Raw genomic sequence first — 18,708 nt, 5'->3', positions numbered from 1 at the left:
GCGTGGCGTTGGGACATCACGGGCTATACTCGCGAAAAAGGTTGTTCGTAGCTACGCCTTAAAGCGTTAGGACGCCTGCTGACCTCCAGCCGGTCAACCGGAAATCCTCGCCTGCTGACAGTGCTGATAAGACACTCGTCCCTTACACTAGAACACTGTAGTACATGTACGTGTCCATACGTGCATCGTCCAATGAGTTTGAACAGAATTAAATTTATCATCTGCAAAATGTATGACAATACTTTACTTTCGTATAATAAAAAGTCTAAGTAACAATTTCACAAAATAGGGTCATATATTTGTTTATTTCAGATATATGAACAAGTTGTGTGGTCTGAGAAAACAGTGATGTGAAAAAGTTCATGACAGGTAATTCATAGTCTAGATTCTTCATGATATTTACATTTTTCACACGACTCACACAAAGGTGTGCTTTTCATGGTCACCAAACAAGGGACTCCAACGTTTAATATGACACTGAGTATGGATAAAACATCAAACCGATTATACACATCATTAAGGTAACCAGGAACAATGATACATGGAACAAATGAAAGGGCAGATTTGTAGGACATGTCACAAGACTGAATAATGCAATTTATTTAAACCTCACACCAAAAAGACCCACGGACAAAGCAAGTCCATCTTGATTATCTTTTGAAGTATAATTACACACAAATCCAGCTCAGTTATGACAATAATTTTCATCCATAATCTCTACAATAAACAAGTAGAGAATCTTTCACATTTGTAGCAGTATCTTTACCAGTAATTTTTTCCCTAATTATAACAGCGAACTCATGGAATGCAGTATCAGACAAAAATGTAATGAGTGCAATAAATGAAAAATATTACAATGATCCATGACAAGCTGTCAGCGTTGAAACTAGACACAATGACATGTTTTAGTATAGGGCTTGACTTTTGACTTGGAATCCATCGGCAGTTAATACTTCCATAGATCAAAAAAAAAAAAATTAAGAATCAACAAGCAAAAAAAAGGATGTCACATAAAACATAGAATTATTCAGTGACACCTTATATTGCCAGTGTCAGGCTTCTGAACAGCCATGCATAAGTTCTGCTCCTGCCCGGATTCTCGTCAAAGTGCACAAAAGTCAAACCCAGTAGTATAAAAGGTATAAAGAAATACAAGGAAACTGAAAACCTTTAAGTGTTGAAGCTATTCCAGATACAGATAAACTGTACAACTACATATAACAATATCTGTACACCACAAACTTTAACAACTTGACGAAATCAGAACATTGCATGATAGTATGACAACAAAACAAATGAATAAAAATGAAATTAAAACAGTAGGTGATGATTGCAGACAAGACATATTACTACTTGTACAAAACATAGTCTATTACATCTCCATAGAGTCGCCTACATTTACAATGCCAATTAAATTGAGCAGGTGCAAGAGACGTTGAATCAATGCCATTCTCTCACCAATTAAGTCAACAAAATAGTATACTATTTTTTCTTCAAAAATTAAGTGGCATTGTGTTGGAATAAACTATGATTCAGCCAGGCACTGAAGTCTGTTATTGTGGAAATCCACATTTCATCACGTGCATAAAAGACATCAATAATATGCTTCTACATGTACACTATGGAATTAGACATCAAAACTATCTCAAATTGGCACACATAAATCATCAGCTGATAAAGAATTCGTATGTTCGACATTAACACAGGTAGTATTTAGTCTGCTGCTTCATCATGCAAGTTAAACATTAAAATAAATATGTACTCAGTTTGCATCAGCTCTTTTAAAAACTGAGTTGGTGGAGTGAAATACAGTATTAGAAATGTAACTGAAAGAAAGTTTTATAGTGATTGGGAACTAATGTACCAACTGGAGCCAACAAAAATGAGAAGGGTCTCAAAATGTTCTACGCAAATGGTTAAAAAATCTTAAATATCCTCAGTTTTTCATGTGGTATTTTCAGCAACTGACAACTAGTTTGGATCCAGTCTGTACAATTCACACTTTGAAAATACAAGAGAGACAAACTGATGATTAATTCTGACATCATATGGGTATTATCAATGTTATCATTGACATTGTCTTATCCTCATCCGGTAAGACTTTTGTACCTGTTTGTCCTCTCTATCTTCAGAGTTTTGTGAAGGCAGAAAATACCATTCAGTGTCAGAGCCTTGGTAGCAAAATCATCTGTCAGAAACTGGAATTAAAACAAATTAATTATTGTTTTATGCGATACATTGCCTTTAAAGAGAGAGTACATTATGACCATGGACTGGTATAACTTTTCATGTCATAAAGCAAATGCATTCGAACTACGGTTCTGGTGGACAAGACAACCTTTATGACAAAAAGATTTGCCTGATTTTATTGTTTGCTATTAAGACTGTAGCACTGTACTTGTACTACAACACGCTTTAAATACAGTGGTGCCATTGGTGAAATAATGGTAATAGATCACATCATGTGACAGTACTTACCTCAATGAATGTAACCTTTGGGCCCACAGAGACTGATGCCACAGTAGGCTTCGTGTCTGTTAGACCATTCTTCACCATCATGTCATCAAAGAATGCCTTAATTTCCATCTGTAATACCAGATTATGTTGAACATCAAACCATTGCTGTATCAAAATTGCTATTCATGGCTGGCATTTCCCGTAATATTTAAGGTGGTAATTGTTATTTCTTTTTTTGGTATAAAAACAATACATTATCTATGTTTCTTTTTGTGTTCTTTACCTGCACAAATGTGTCAATAGAACTCACATCACTGGTAAAAATACATACAAACAAGATTACTGTTTTTTTACTTTAATATTTTTATTATTTATTCCATGGGTGTTTCACTTGTAATCGGGAATATGTCACTTGTACAGAGGTTTAATGGTTGAGGTATGCGGTCAGAGTTCAGTGATCTCCATCCCACACCATGCCAGGGATCACAGGAACCTTGGGAAGCTTAGAAGACAAAACTGGATTTGGACATGCAACATTTATAGTCAAGACATAGTGGTCTTGGCCTGTGAGGCTCCCAGACAGGTTTAATTTTCAACTAAAAATAGTTTCAAAAAAATATCAGCAATCATCAAGCCAAGGGATAAAGTAAGCTCACAGAGAAACTATCACAAAAAGAGTAAGCTAACAAAAAATACTTACTGAACCCAGGGACTCAGGGAGATTTTTCACACAAAGTTGTCTATAAACCTTTTCAAAACCTACAGTAGAACAAACAAAATTTCATTACACGATAGAAGATTAACACAACATAGCTTATTATTTGCTGGTTTTGTTTTTTTCTTTTTCTTTCACAGGCAGTGCTTGTGACCCAATGCTAGACGAAGACAAAATAAGTTAGTTTTGAATATAGTGTCTCTTTGTGGGAATTTCTGCCCTATATTAAACTATCAAAGACATTCCTTGTTGATGATTACAAGATGATTTCTAAATCACAAAAATTTATGTACCAATTTTTAGTGCTGTTATCGCACACATTCCTGAACATGTCATAACTACAGAAGTAGCATACCTGGTCTGCCAGGGCCTGAGGCAGGGCTAGGTGTCTGGTATGTTGGGGCTGATCCACTAGCTGTGCTGCTCTGGTTACCTGTGCCAGTTTGATATGCTGCCGGCTGACCGTACCCCCCTGAAGCTTGTTGATAGCTTGTGTAAGCCCATGACTGACCAACAGTATCAGAGGCATTGGGTTGTTGGTAGTTGTATCCTGATTGATTACTGGTGTCCGTTCCCGAATACTGAGACTGACCGGTTGACCAGTCATACTGTGACTGGTCTGTTCCCCACTGGTACTGACTCTGGCTATTGGTTGCAGCTGCTGTTGTTGATGCTGCTGCAGTCCCTGGTGTTGAGTACACACCCTGAGATGTGCCCGTCTGGTACTGGTTGTCTCCTGCTGTCTGCTGATAGTAACCAGTCTGGTAAGCACTGTTCCCTCCCTGGAACCAGTTGTTGTACATGGAATCCGTGGTGGACTGGTTCCCTGTTGTACTAGTTGTATTACTGGTGGCCTGCTGGTAGCCGCCTGTGGTAGCTTGCTGCTGGAACCCACCTGTGGAGGCTTGCTGCTGGTAGCCACCTGCGTTAGCTTGTTGCTGGTAACCACCTGTGCTCCAGACGCTGTTATTACTAGCAGGGGCTGTGGGAGTGTTGTAGGCACCTGTAGAAGTTGTATAGCTGGCTGGGGCATTTGCAGAGCTCTGAGTACCATAGTTGCTGGGTGGGGGAGGAGGGGGTGCAGTAGGCTTTGGTTGGACTGAGTTATCCTTAAAAGGCTGGTTCCCAAACCCGAATGGTTTGGGCTCAGTCTGCGGAGGTTTCTTTGCTGGTTTATCTCCAGTATGTACTTCCCTTACCTTCTCAGCGAGACGAGACAGAGTATCTGGGTCGGTCATATCCCCAGAGGCCAACTTACCCAGCTGATCCCTGTAAAAAGAATTACATATGTAATTAGGTATCTCAGTTTACAAGCATAACAATTAGTTCACTTCTTTTGGTGTTTATGTTATGCAGGAGTTGGATTCCCTTAGGTAAGTACACAATACAATTTGGGAGGATAAAACTGTAATCCCGATGCTACTGCTCTTCACTAAACAACTCGCACATACATACAGTATATATGTTGAATTTTTTTGATTTTCAGGCCGTACAAGAATATTTCACTCTAATATACGATACTGACCAGCATTATGGTGGCATGAGCTGGACTTGGAACTCATAGCAACTGCTTTGGACCTACGCACTTTAAGCTGTAGATGAGGCAGTGAGATGATGGTATAACTAGAACTCACAATAGAACAATACTTTTTGACAGTTTAGACAATGTGGACAGATGTCATCGAAAACTTGATATCCAGGTACTTCCACACTTTCCCTACATGGTGATATGGACACATCAAAGCATATTACACATGGACCTTAAATTCTGAATTTGGACATTTTTCCAGTTGTTTCAAGAATTTAGGCAGGTTGTGTGGATGTACAAAAAATCAACAGGAGCCCAGAGGGCAAGCTAGAAGATTACAACTGAGCATTAAAGCCATCATGCTAATTAAAGTTGCCTTATGATCAACTTTGGGGTACAATATATGAGAATTAACCACACATTGATGCTTACATCAACTCTCCCTTAAGTTTATCCAGCTGTGGGTTTTCAGGCTTTTGTTGTGGTGGTGGTGGTGGTCTGTTGAAAGAAGATTAATGTTAGACAATACTACAATGCAAATTCAAAAGGAGTTTACTGGTTTTATTGCAGTGTCATGTTAAAATTATGAACAACAGAGGTGTAAAAATATGTGCAATTTATTTTCACCCCACAATATGTCCATTTTCAAATTCATACCACATTTTTCGACTGAAATTCATGTATTCACTTGCTTGGTATTATAAAAGAAACTAGAGATAAAGACATTCAAAGGAATTGACACAATAAGTTTTCTTCTCTTTGATAGACAGTATGTAGACCACATATACCAAAATGATTCTGGCACTAGGCTGGCAGCCATACTGACAACATTTATATAATGAAAAGATAATAATAATAAAACACTTACCCAGCAGGCTCATTGCCCCAGTTAGCTGGACCCTGGAAGTTAGAAAATAGAACATGAAATACAGGACTTTTACATCACTTTGGCCCATACTGTTCTCTAACAATTTGTGCATAAAATGATATATATCCTATAGGTATACATGTGTCAAAGGCAAAAGATACATGATATGATTTGCAATGGGTTCAATGTAGTTCATTTCCAAGAATAAATTACCGGTATACAGAATGCACATACTGAAAATGTACGGGTAAGATAACTCACACGCTGAAAGCCGTCCCCAGGTCCAAGCCAATAACCTGAAACAATCCCACACAAATGAATACTTACTTGTACATAAATATTAAAAACAACAGGTTGACTTCAAAAAATCTTTACCAGAATCTGATTGCAACAGGGACATTTAATGTGAAAATAAATACTACGTAGTACGTTGCTGAAGGATTTGGAAGTCTGATTCAACAAAATTACAATGTACAGAAGAGAGATTTGCAGTTATACCTTGATCTCCATATTGGTCGTATGTGCCATCATCTGGGCCATACCCTCCGTAACCTCCCTGGTAATCCATTGGTGGAGGTCTTGGTCGGAATCCACCGCGCATGCCTCGGAAATGAGGTGGCGGTGGCCCTTCATACTCCTCCCCATAGCTATTCCAAGGGTCAAAGCGATGGTCTCGGCCTCGCCTTCCCCGACCAAAGCCTCGAGGTGGCTGCCAACCAAAGTCCCGCTCAAACGGCCGACCTCGCCGACGGTCAGGTTGGTGCGAGTGCCAGTCTGGCATGTCTCGATCTCTCCTCCATGGTCGGTCATTTCTACGATTTTGACGACTGTTCCTGTAGTCCTGCATTTCCTCCTCATTTCCCCAGCCTCCACCTGCAGGTCCCCAGTACCCCTGGTTTTCCTCTTCCTCCTCCTCCTCCATGGCTGCAGCACTGTCTTCGTAACCTGCTTCACCCTCTTTGTCTTTTTCATTTCCCTCACTTTTGCCACTTTCAGCTTCTTTTTCCTTTTGAGCAGCCAAGAGTTTCCTCATGTGTTTTGGGGGCCTGCTCTTCTTCTTACGATCCCTCCATCCATCGTCATAACTTTCCTGGGTTTCATATCTCCTATGCTTATTCTTCCTTTCTGATAGGAGGAAAGGAAAAAAATTGTTACACAAATGACATAACACTGCACAAATACAACATAAGTATAGTCTATTACAAAACAGTTACCTATAATGCCATTCAGCCACAGTCTACATTTGGCTAGTAATGCTTTTGAAATGGCTGGTTGAAGAATTGAGGATTTATTTAATAGATTTTCAGATAAATTTGAAATTGATGCAATCATTATTTCCCACTGACAGCCTTGCCAGGTGTGTTGCAGTTTACAATCCAATGGTATGTTATACGCTGACATAAGACATTTTAAATACTGACCATGAACTATAACTGCCACACTAGCCACCTGTGCATAATTCCACATCTCCAACAACAAAGAGCACTGAAGAGCTAGTGATGTTAAATTATTTCACATACACCACTGCAGACAAAATTACTGATAAAGAAATTGACCAGAGATGAGCCATTGACAGATATATTGCAAAAATCACTCTTGATCTAAGTTACTCCAAACAGATAATTCACTTTTAATGCCTTCACTACTACAGGCAATTTGTTTCAATAAAAATATTATACCTATATATACGGTGGGCATAAAAAATAGGCCGTACTCTGATGCTGCATTGCTCCATTATCTTTTGTTCAAACCTTTTCAAACTTTAGACATTCAAATGGCATGATTTTGTTACTATACTGACCAATTTAAAAGGTCACAGCTTGAGTAGTCTGTACACAGGGTTAAATGAAAACATAGCCTCAAAAACGCAGGTTCCAGTGACCCACATTGCATCACCTGTCAGGTGTCATGAGTAGAGCATGCGCTGCACCTGTGTGACACGCATCAAGGACTGCTGGAAAAAAAATTACTCTTAAGGAGATTCGGGTCCCAATCAGTTCACGGAAAAAAACGTTTGCGCACCGTCTACCAAGAAGATGGTGGACCAATTGATCACCTTTTCAAGTAAAACAAGGTAGAGCATCACTTTGAAATGTCTTTGAACATACGTTATTGACTCTATTTTGATTTTGGTTCCGTGAACAGAAATCTTAAAGGACGAAATTGAAATTTGGTCTATATATTTAGGACAAAATGTTTTCTGAGATTGTAAATTTTTAGAAGCTGACGTAAGAGGGTTTCGGAGATATTGAATGTCAAAGTATGGCTTATTATTTTATGCCCACCCGATTTACATATTACATATCTTCCAAATACAAACCTTCTGCCTCCAAATCAAATCCCTTGAACAATGGTTCCTCTGAAATAAATCAAACAGGGGTTATACTAGACATCTGACTTGTTACCAGTGCAAAACAAAGCATCAAAGATAGAGGAGATGGTGATGAAGAAGTCAGAACAGTACCAGTCTCCAACAATAATCAGTCCTCTGGAATCCACCAAAACAACCTGATAAATGATACTTAATGAGCAAAACCTGCATGTAAGCTTCTCTTCCTTGTATGCCTATTAAACCGATACAATTATCACTGAAAGCATGACAACCTGAGAAGTCCACGTATCAAATGGCTATTAAACGACGAGTAAAATTGCCAAAACTGTTGCAAAAAGACCCTAATTTCTACCCACCATGAATTTGTCCTTCTGCATCCATAAACTTCACAGCCAGGTACCTCTTCCCTATCTTGGGGTTGTAAATGGCAGCATTCTTCACAACAGCTTTAGCTTCTTCAGTGGTGGCAAACTTCAGCAGCGCGTGACTACAACCAGAACAACTTTCCTGAACAAAACATCAAACCTTAAACAACTGGTTATGGATAAATGTAAACATCACTGACATAAATTTATGTCACCTGCTTCAAAATGAACACACTGATATTGGATGAAAAACTGCTTATATATAAACCATGACTGTGATAGTTAGATAAGAATGAGACCAAGTATTATTCAGCACCCTGCCCAAGTATTTCCCGTTTACATCAGAACCTGAACACAGGAGATAGAGTTCTCTCCCTTTCATGTTAGGTAACTATGCAGGCAAACCAGTATCCTCTAACAACTAGAGAAAGAATTTGGTAAAAGGAGCCCAGAGCACCACTCTTACAGTGAGTGTTAGTCTCCTTGTGCAGCCTGCACAGTATAATTACCCCAGGGACTCTCCTGATGTATCAGTGGGGATCTCAACTTGGGTAGCTCTTGGGTAGAGGAATTTCAGCATTTCCGGCCTGGCAACTGGAGGAAGGTTTTCAATATACACTGTAGCTTCCTCCTGATCACCTGTAAAACAGGAAGGAGGTTATACCCGAGCCCTTCGGGACACAAACCCATTTGACAGCAACCCGCCTGACATTTCCCTTGCTTAGAGGCAAGTTCTCATGAAGGGTCTGGTAGATGCCTGGCTGGGTTCTATCAGCACAGATATCATGAATTACCAGGGAACACTTTCTCTGTATACTGGACACCTGACAAGACTTTCAAGACACACTATAAAAAATCCCTTCAATTATACAGGATATATTGTACTCTTGGAAAGCTGCAACAAAGTAAATCAACCAATATTGGTTGTATAATTAGTGTAAAACTTCTGGTGGTCCCTTCAATAATTAGATAAACAAAATGTGTACATGTTAAAATCTTAACTGTGCCACACAGCCTGATTCAAAATATGAATTAAGGATAGAACCATGTTACATTTATGGATTTGTTTTATCAGATGTTCATTTCATCATCTGTTTGGTTCAAAGTCCATCCAGACAGATTTGCATCTGGATGTGTTAGTTCAAAACATTCCAGAAGTGTCAACAAAGCAATGCCTACCTTCAGGAGTGGGGGCTTCATTTTCCTCTTTCCAGGCTGCCAATTTATCTGAAAAATGGACCACAAAAGTAATTTCAACATCTGTTCAATGATATAACATGAAGACAAAACACCTATTCAAATACTAAAGAACAGGGAGATAAAATGAAAATAAAGCAGTCACCCCTAGTGGAATTCTTGTCCTTGTCCAACTTCGTAAGGTTATTTCAAATAAAGTAGCTTTTGACATCATTTTCATAAAACTTCTACGGTTCGCGGTGTATGGCAATATATGGAGTAGAAGTACATGTATTACTTTTTTTGGCATCCGCAAGGGTCCATGGTCGTAGGGTAGGACACTGACCACTTTCCACCTTAAAGTTGTTCAAGAGAGTCTGTAACTCTTCCAGATTTGGGGGTTTGTCTCCCTGAAACCTCACTTCAAGCACTCTGACAACAGAGAAAGAAGCATGTAACACAAAATATTCATTCCTTCTGGGAAAAAAACTCAATTAAAACACCTAAGCCAGACACAGAAAGATGTTTCTGGGGTCAACACTACCAACATATCCCTTGATTATTCTTGACTTTACACTCGGTGCTTCTGAATGTTGAGCATGCTGGCTTCATTGATTGACTGCAGATAGCAAATCCTGCTCACTCACAGTAACAGACGAAAACAAGGTAAAGGGTCGATTCAACCTACATCACCGTCCTCAATATATCATTTAATGTAAGGGTTATTGAAGATATTGTTACTGACACTTCTACTACAATGGGGAAGTCTGTGTCATGAGTTGACCACTGTGACACCGATTGGAAACATGAAGCATCTGCTCTACATGTCAAAGGTAATAGCATTTGTGGACTAACAAAGCTAGCAAGAGTAGTATCAATTGAAACTTGTTTTATATATACATGTATTTCAGAGACAATTTAAAATTTATTTATTTATTTATTGGATTGGTGTTTTATGCTGTACTCAAGAATATACAGCTACCGCATTGGTGGGAGACTACTGGGTCATTCGATAGGCCCCCCGATAGATTTTTCTACATAAATCCTTTGCATATTGCATTGGAACAAACACAAATATACTGTTTAACTTTTATGATTTCTTAAGACTAATAAATCTAAAAAAAAATGGCTAATTTTGACCGCAAGAAATGTTGAACACTTATCATAATTAATAAAGTAGGTCACAAGTCTGTCTGTCCTAGGTTACTCTTAAAAATATAGATGGGAGGTAAAACGAAAAAATATTCAATATGGATACACTTGAAGGTCATAAATTACTAAAATATTTATTTATTGAAGTTTTGCCTTACGGTACATAGGAAATCGACATCAATGAACCTGTCACATTACATGTAGGTGTGCAGAACAAAAACTTTTATACTTTAGTGCTCTATTTCCATTTTTTTTGTGTGTGTCATGATGTAGAGATAATATGAACACTGAATTATTAGGTCTTTATGTGGTACACCTATATATCATTTCTTGATTTCACCATTTACATATACAGCAAGGTCACCAGGTGAATGCAGCTGTGGGTACATACAGAGATATGCATGGTTTTCTATTCTAAAATTAAAACTGACTTGCTAAGTGCAACATGCACTGTAGGCACTATAGACTGTCAAACATTTCTGACTGACATACATGTATTTAGATCCTCAGTCTGACATATATCAAGCACCACTTCTACTGTGATATCCTACCTTGTCAGGTAGTACTTATTTATTTATTTGATTCGTATTTTTACGCCGTACTCAAGAATATTTCACTTATACGACGACAGCTAGCATTATGGTGGGTGGAAACCGGGCAGAGCCCGGGGGAAACCCACAACCATCCGTAGGTTGCTGGCAGACCTCCCCAGGTATGGCCAGAGACGAAGCCAGCATGAGCTGGACTTGAGCTCACAGCGACTGCATTGGTGAGAGACTCCTGGGTCATTAGCGCGCTAACCAACTGAGAGCCATGGAGGCCCCTCAGGTAGTACTTCAAATACTACATTTCAAATAAAATTGTATGTAAGAATATTTAGTACTTTCTGATAACATACCCCATTTTTCCTTTCTGAAAGCATTCAACAAAATGTATGCTGTAGAAAAAACAGGTGGCCAGAAAGTCGCTGAGCTTTGGCTGGACCAAGTCCTTCAATTTCACAGGATACACATAGATAACATGAGCATCTGAAAAATATATCAATGCACATGAGCAAGCTTCAAGTGGCTTGAAATTTTCTATTTGATCAATACTTGGTATTGTCATAATCCCACTGCATGAAACAATACAAATATCTCTGCAATCCGTCTGAAGAATCACATGTAGAGCAGACCTATATGTAGCACCGAGATCAAAGATAAACTGTGTTGAACATCCTTAAAAAACTTTAGCTACACAATCAACAAAACCTACACCTACTCTTCCACTAATCCAGGTTTGTGGTTTTTCACTTTATTAATATACTGAAGAAAGTTTCTCACAAATGTTTAGAATCACTAATTTCTCATTGTGTCAATGTTAAATTTTCCCTGTAATTCAGAAAGTTAAGGATGTTAACATGTATAATAATTGTGAACACCATTTTCATGGAGAGAGAATTTCTAAATAAGATGAAATAACTTGTGGCCATTTGCACAGTCTCGTCTGTCTTCAATAAATATGGTGTGAAAGTCTATAAATCATACATGCAGGTGGGAAAGTTGTCGTTAACTTGTCAAAGGTAGGTGGATTATCTCCACCTATAAAATTTATCTCCATGCGAGCTTAAATTATAAGCATGGTGTTGAACAACCATCAATTTATCAATAAAAAAAAAACAAAAAAAAAACGAATGCTGATTTCAAGGTATCATGAATCAATTTAAATAAACGCACTCTTGTTTCTCTTCTTTTTGGCTTTCCCCTCTGTTCCGTCTGGCTGCTCATCTCCTGAATTACCATCATCTCCTTTCTCTGCATCACTATCTCCTTCCTCCTCATCACCATCTTTTTCCTCACCCCCATCACCTTTCTCAGTTTTATCCTCCTTTTCATCCGTTCCATTTCCGTTGTCTTGCTCCATCTCCTCCGATACTTTTACTTCAGTGGTGGAGGTAGAATCTGATCGCATAATAAACACTATTACCTACATAGGAAGTATTTATTTTCTTGATCTGTCAGATTTGAAATCAGAAAAATCAAGATGCATGTCTATTTCATCTGATTCTTTCAATTCAGGAACCTGAACAAATGTATGAGACTAAAATAAGCAGCTAACTGCCAATACAAGGTATATATAAATTAGTTATGAACCTGGTTGCACACTTCTTTTTTTTGTGTGTGTGTGTGTGTGGTGGGGGGGGGGGGGGGGTGCATAGATAAAGGGTATATCACAACATGTAATTCAAACTAGCTGGGATAAAACTTAGTTCATCGCAAGTCCGTAATGTAATGTAATAAATTAAGAAGTGGACTCGATAAGCATTTTCACTTAACTTTAGACACAAATTCGAATTTATTTTGTTAAAATAAGCTCAGGATTATGTGGAAGAATAGTGATACAGTGAATGAAAACAACATCATACATCTGTGGAAATCCGATAAAACAAGTATTCTGGAGGCATCGTTTTCACAATACATACCCCTTCGAGAATAATAGCCATGTTAAAGTTCAGAGATAGGGCATAATTTAGTAGAAAATTAACAAATTCGTTCAAAACCTGATCTGCAACTCCTCTTGGTGAAGACATGTGACAATTCAGAATTATGAACCAGAACAAGATAGAATAGCCCTAATTTTGTAGATACTTGAGAAAACAACATCTAACTCAAACTTGGCTCTGTCACTTGCCATAGCGAAGCCATGTACCAAATCTCAATTCAATATAGTAACCCAACTTCCAACATAAAGCTGGCTGACGTTGCATAAGTGAAATATTCTTGAGTATGGCATAAAACACCAATGAAATAAATAAATATAATACACCATATTAACAAAAGTCTGGAAAACTGATTGACTGACGAAGTGTAAACCTACAATAGTAAACTCCTGTACGTGTCTTGGGAGTAATATATGTATGTTATCACTGGCCATAGATTTAGCCAGAATTGGTAATCAGGGTGCCTCATTTTCAATTTTTATCTTCCATGTTAATATTGTCAGAATTGGGTGTTTCAAAAGTACCGATTCCCTCCCACCATAATTCTAGTCGCTGTTGTAAAAATGAAATATTCTTGAGTCTTGATTTAATTCTTCAATTAAATAAACAAATCAAAGGCACTAAGACATCAACCTGGCCAAATCTATCCCTATCTCCAAACTTTGGGAAGATCTGGTCACTTTTCACATTTGGAGCTTGCCGAATCACACCTTTAAATGAAATGCATGCAGAGTCTTACCTGGTACATCATTTCCTATAATCTCTTCAACCAAACGCTCTGCCTGTTCATCCTGAAAACCAATACAAACAAATAATATTACACATAAAATGCTGAAAAACATATACACAATAACACCAAATAGTGGAAAACTGATGAAAACTTAGTTTCAGACAGGGTATGTTGCTTAAAATGATTAGCACTTGATACAAAGGCTTTGTAACATTATTCTTGGTTTCACCGCCTGGTCTGACCATTAAAAATGTACCAAACAAATGATTTCCTCGAGGTCACATCCACAGATTGCCGTAGTGAGCAATCATTTGCCAATGAGTAGTTTCAAGTTACCCTTAGAGAACAGATCATAAGCTGAAAATGTCCCATGCATGAGTGCATATTTGTACGGAGGGGAAATCCTAGCTAAACACTTTTCATTTTATTCCACCTTCAGCTCACCCAACATAATATGCACAAATTTAAAGCTTTGAGACAAAGACCTTTCTGGTTTACCTTATAATAAGAGAGTGTTTCATTAAATAAGACACTTCCATACAAAGAAACCATCTGATGATCACAACATTTGATTCTAATGCGTTGGCCATGCAAAAAGGAAACAAGGCCAACCTGACACTTTTTGCCAGCAGTGATTACTTCATATTCAAAGATGCATTTTCACAGCATGTTTATTAAGAGTGAGGAGTAGTTAAAACTGTAAGACTAGTTGGCCCAACATAAAACTTTACCATGTGACTAAATGTACAGAAATTAGCCAAGTTGAGCTATATGAATTTGAAAATGACTCGAACATAAAATCTTACTCTGGAACCACAGGCTTACAAACTGCCCTGATTTAAACCCTGAAAACTTTGGGGAAAAATAGATTAACAATCTAAGAATTAAAGGGACATAGCACTCTAAGAAAATCAGAATTTTTGAGGTGGCTCAGCTAAATACAACCAGGCATTCAGAGAGTGCTGATAGCTTGCCTGATTGAGCAGTTTGTAAAACTGCATAATGCTCAAGTCATGTGATACGCTCAAATATTAACCTCTAAACCCCAAAAAGAAAGTAGAATGATTGACACTGTCATACACAGATATTATCCGCTAATTATATACTGCTACAATTTTGCCATGGAATCAACAAGAAGGAACAAAATCATTATACTGTCACAATTATGACTTTATCGTATATGCAACGATTGCAGAGCAGCCAGACGGAAGAGGGGAAAGCAAAAAAGAAGAGAAACAAGAGTGCGTTTATTTAAATTGATTCATGATACCTTGAAATCAGCATTCATTCTTGTATTTCTTTTTTTTATTGATAAAGTGACTTCATATGTTATGGAGTTGTAAATCAATGTGGTGGTACTGTGGAGAGTTAGTGCCCAAATTTACCACAGACATCTTTGATATGCAAATCGCGTACTGCATTTGGCAGTCCATGTACTATTGCAGGCAACTGCAACCCTGTGAATAGCTGAGTAAAATGTGCTGAGGTGAAAGACTTCCTTGGTCTTGTAAATTGATACTGATGATTGGCTATCTGTGTACTATGGGTGGCCAGTGCAACCCTATGATTGGCCAAAACCTTTAACCAAACTGGCCACCGCCACTGCAGCTGATTCCCTTCTCACAATACCTCTCCTTATTTCGTAAGCCAAGCTAAAAATGAGCTGCATTTGACTCCTAGCTAAACCTCCGCAGCCTATATTTTCCAAAAAATGTCAATTAAGAGGGAATCTATAAGGGAGAAATTCGTCACAGGACAAGATAACATGCAAATGAGGTAGCACAAAGATTCCCAAAATGCAACGTTCACCCGTGGATCTCACATATAAACAATACGATGGACTACAAGTGAACTATAAGTCTAGTAAACCAAATACAATATTCCTTTATATCAATAATGTTTCATGAAGTATTCGTAATTCCCAACCAACTGTATGGTAGTACTGAATTTACACGGTACGAACAAAAGTTACAAACAAAATACCATGTCTGACATTGAAAGTTCAATGAACATCTCCCGTTGTCTAGACAACAAGGGGAGTTAACGGACAAAAAAAAACAATCATGCTTTCTAAATTCAGCAACAGGAGAAGTCTAAACTTTAGGTAAATGACATCTAAAATAACAGCACAATTTTTTTGGACGTTGGCAGTATGCCCCTTTAAATAGGTGTACATCTTCAAAGCATGTTCATGAAGAAGATGTACTGGAAATACCTTACACTGGGGCTTCTTGTAAACTGAGCAGTTGACCATATCAGTGGTGTCTTCAGTGCAGTGGTTGGTTCTGTGGTGCATTTTTTAAAAATATGCTGGTAATGTGAAGAAACAAAAAAAAAAAAAAAGGAACCAACTGAAGTTTGAAGGGGCTAATCAGGTTGCCTGTTTGCACATCCAGCAAAACTTAGGATCAGCAGAAACACTGTTAATGTGTATTTAATTAATTTTAATCCATGAATAAAGAATGGCGGGGACAAAAGTATACCCACACCCACAGCTAACGAAAGTGAAATGCCATCACCATGAACTGCAACTAACTGCTCACCCGATTCTCCACAGGATCACTCACTTTGGCCACATCATCAACTGTCTCAGTCATTTCAACATCAGCCATGGTGATAAGCTTTTGTTGTCTACCCCTTGTTAACAGTTCCTGAAACACATTACAGCAAATACAGAGATTACAGACCGAGTACTTTGTAGCAAATACACGTACATACATGTTAAATAGACTTCACTCTTCCGATAGACTATTGATGAACTATCACAAAATTAAATGGCAATCTGGGGCGTAAGCCATAAAGGCTGGGAAAATTTATACAAAACAAACTTTATCATGTTTACATTTACTTGTCTTGTCTGTACATAAGCTACATGTATATGTCAAATGTAACACTGGACAAGTATTTGTTGAGAAATCACTAAATTTCTAAATAGAGCAAATTCTTAAATCAAATTCTTGGAAAATACTTCTACAATTTTGACACATCAGGTATGTATAGAATTGACCAGATCGTCAATCTACCCATGAATCGGATTCAGGCGGGAAATGATCTCAAATGTGCCCACCTTTCTGTGACACAGGTTTTTACAGATTTGTGAGACTTGTAATTGTAGATGGTGCCTTTGAAGTTGAAATCCCTTTCTTAACTGTGGCTTTAACCTTTGCTCTATGCCGTACATGCAACACCTCACATACTTGAAATACCTTACTCTGGGGCTTCTTGTAAACTGAGCAGTTGTGGAAATCCAGCTTCAAATTCATGCAACACATTGTTGAAGCTGGGGCCATTTTATGTTAACCACAGCAAAACCAGAGTTAGGCCATGTTCAGTTAATTTTGTGTTTCTTGTGATTTGCCCTCTTAGGGTCAGAGGGGTATTTTTCTACCACATTGCTCCTTCACACATAGCTCAAGGGAAACCCACGACGATCTGCAGGTTGCTGGAAGACTGTACCGTGTTCTGACTAATTGTAACAGCTATTTCTATTATTATCCTGTCTGTGGAGCATTTTCTTTGTACTCTTCACTACTGGCTAAATATGCTTTTTCCAGTAAATCATAATATGCGATAAAATGTTCTGTTTACCACATAGTCGCTTTGGTTTGTTTAAGTGCGAAATACAAAAATCACAGTAACAACTCCTTATGGCCTTTTGGGTCCGGACAGAGTTCTCGTTCATGGACAGTACATGTGTGTTAACCCTGAAAAGAAGCCCTTGCCATATTATGGAGGGAGGAAACCAGGCAGAGGCCAGGGAAAGCCACAATCATCTGTTGCTTGCTGGCAGATCTTCCCAGATATGAAAAGAAAGGAAGGATGGATAATCGCATTGGTCAGAGCCTCCAGTCATTGCATTGTGCTGGAACGCTGACCCCTTATCCATGGCTCTTCACTGAATAAGACCACACCAAACGAAGGATACTTCCTTTTGCAGTCATAATTGGAGCCCTTCAGTTTTCCTTAGGCCTGGATACTGTAGTAATATTGCAGCAATTTAAAAATAAGGCGTAAGATAAACTCTTTAAGAAAATATAATTCAAGTTTCACCAGCACTGGGGTTAAATTTGCAATCCACAAAAAAGGCAAACGTAATTTGTAACTCCACTTAAAGAAAAGATATTACGTAGGCCTCTGGCACGACCCGTGGTGAAAAATGCCGGCAAAGCAACCTCGAGAAATGGCTGTCGTGACTGATCAGAAAAAGGTCAATAAAACGGACAATGCATTTCATTTGAAGAAGAGAGTATCAGTTAATGTTATAAAACACATACTTTTTTTACCGGTTAAGAACAAATCATACCACATGTGTCACAATATATCGCTAATTCTTGCGTCAAACACAAAAAGACTTCATCAGCGTAGACCACGCTGTTCGCCAGAGGACAAAACAATCGAGACTTCTTCCAAGGGAGATAATGCCTAGGTTTAGTCATGGCGAACTCCCATGGTTTGGTCGTACATGGACAATGTGGCTCTTAAAGTCTTATTATACACCTCCTTCCTCCTCGCCCTTTTTTTTTAAAAATATGAATGTATAACTCAGACCTTAATCACAGAAGTTATCATGAGTGTATAGTAGTGTAAGTGCGGCCTATACATTGTTTCAACCATCCTAGTTCCTCGCGAGGATCGAGCGGGAGGTGACTAAAACATATGAAGCTAAATAGGCGAAGTGTTGATTTTGGCAATTCCTACAGTTTAGAGTACTTTAGGACACTGAAACTATCATATGAGAAGGTTGGATACATTCTGATTACTTTTTCATAAAGAATTTCGTAACTAAAAGCTATATTTTTCTTGTTTATGCTATAATCGTCTTCAATGCCTATGTCACCTGTGTTAAATTCACTTTGTTTTCTCCAGTACTTTAGACACATGACCAAAAAGTGTTTTGAAGATTGAC

General features: G+C 38.2%; 1 protein-coding gene across 4 annotated transcripts; it reads right to left on the bottom strand.

Annotated features, from left to right (window-relative positions):
* Positions 1-293: 293 nt before the first annotated feature.
* Positions 294-18,184, bottom strand: LOC135469603 (uncharacterized). Of its 4 annotated transcripts, none has more exons than XM_064748130.1 (18): positions 18,086-18,184; positions 16,346-16,453; positions 13,812-13,863; positions 12,309-12,533; positions 11,492-11,621; positions 9,740-9,873; positions 9,445-9,492; positions 8,775-8,904; positions 8,257-8,387; positions 7,889-7,927; positions 6,067-6,693; positions 5,830-5,864; positions 5,569-5,600; positions 5,133-5,198; positions 3,528-4,441; positions 3,158-3,216; positions 2,479-2,586; positions 294-2,198 (listed from the first exon to the last, which is right to left on the bottom strand). In XM_064748130.1, exons 2-18 carry the CDS (start codon positions 16,412-16,414, stop codon positions 2,088-2,090), a joined length of 2,910 nt encoding a protein of 969 aa, XP_064604200.1. In that variant the 5' UTR covers positions 16,415-16,453; positions 18,086-18,184; the 3' UTR covers positions 294-2,087. The 4 variants fall into 4 exon arrangements, with proteins under 4 accessions (XP_064604200.1, XP_064604192.1, XP_064604184.1 ...); XM_064748122.1 differs by having other exon boundaries at positions 18,077-18,181; XM_064748114.1 differs by having other exon boundaries at positions 18,106-18,181.
* Between the last annotated feature and the right edge of the window lie 524 nt (positions 18,185-18,708).

This window comes from Liolophura sinensis, chromosome 1 (assembly GCF_032854445.1).
Source record: "Liolophura sinensis isolate JHLJ2023 chromosome 1, CUHK_Ljap_v2, whole genome shotgun sequence".
Lineage (NCBI taxonomy): Eukaryota > Metazoa > Mollusca > Polyplacophora > Chitonida > Chitonidae > Liolophura > Liolophura sinensis.
The sequence above is the reverse complement of the archived record's forward strand: the minus strand, read 5'-3'. Positions and strand labels throughout refer to the sequence as shown.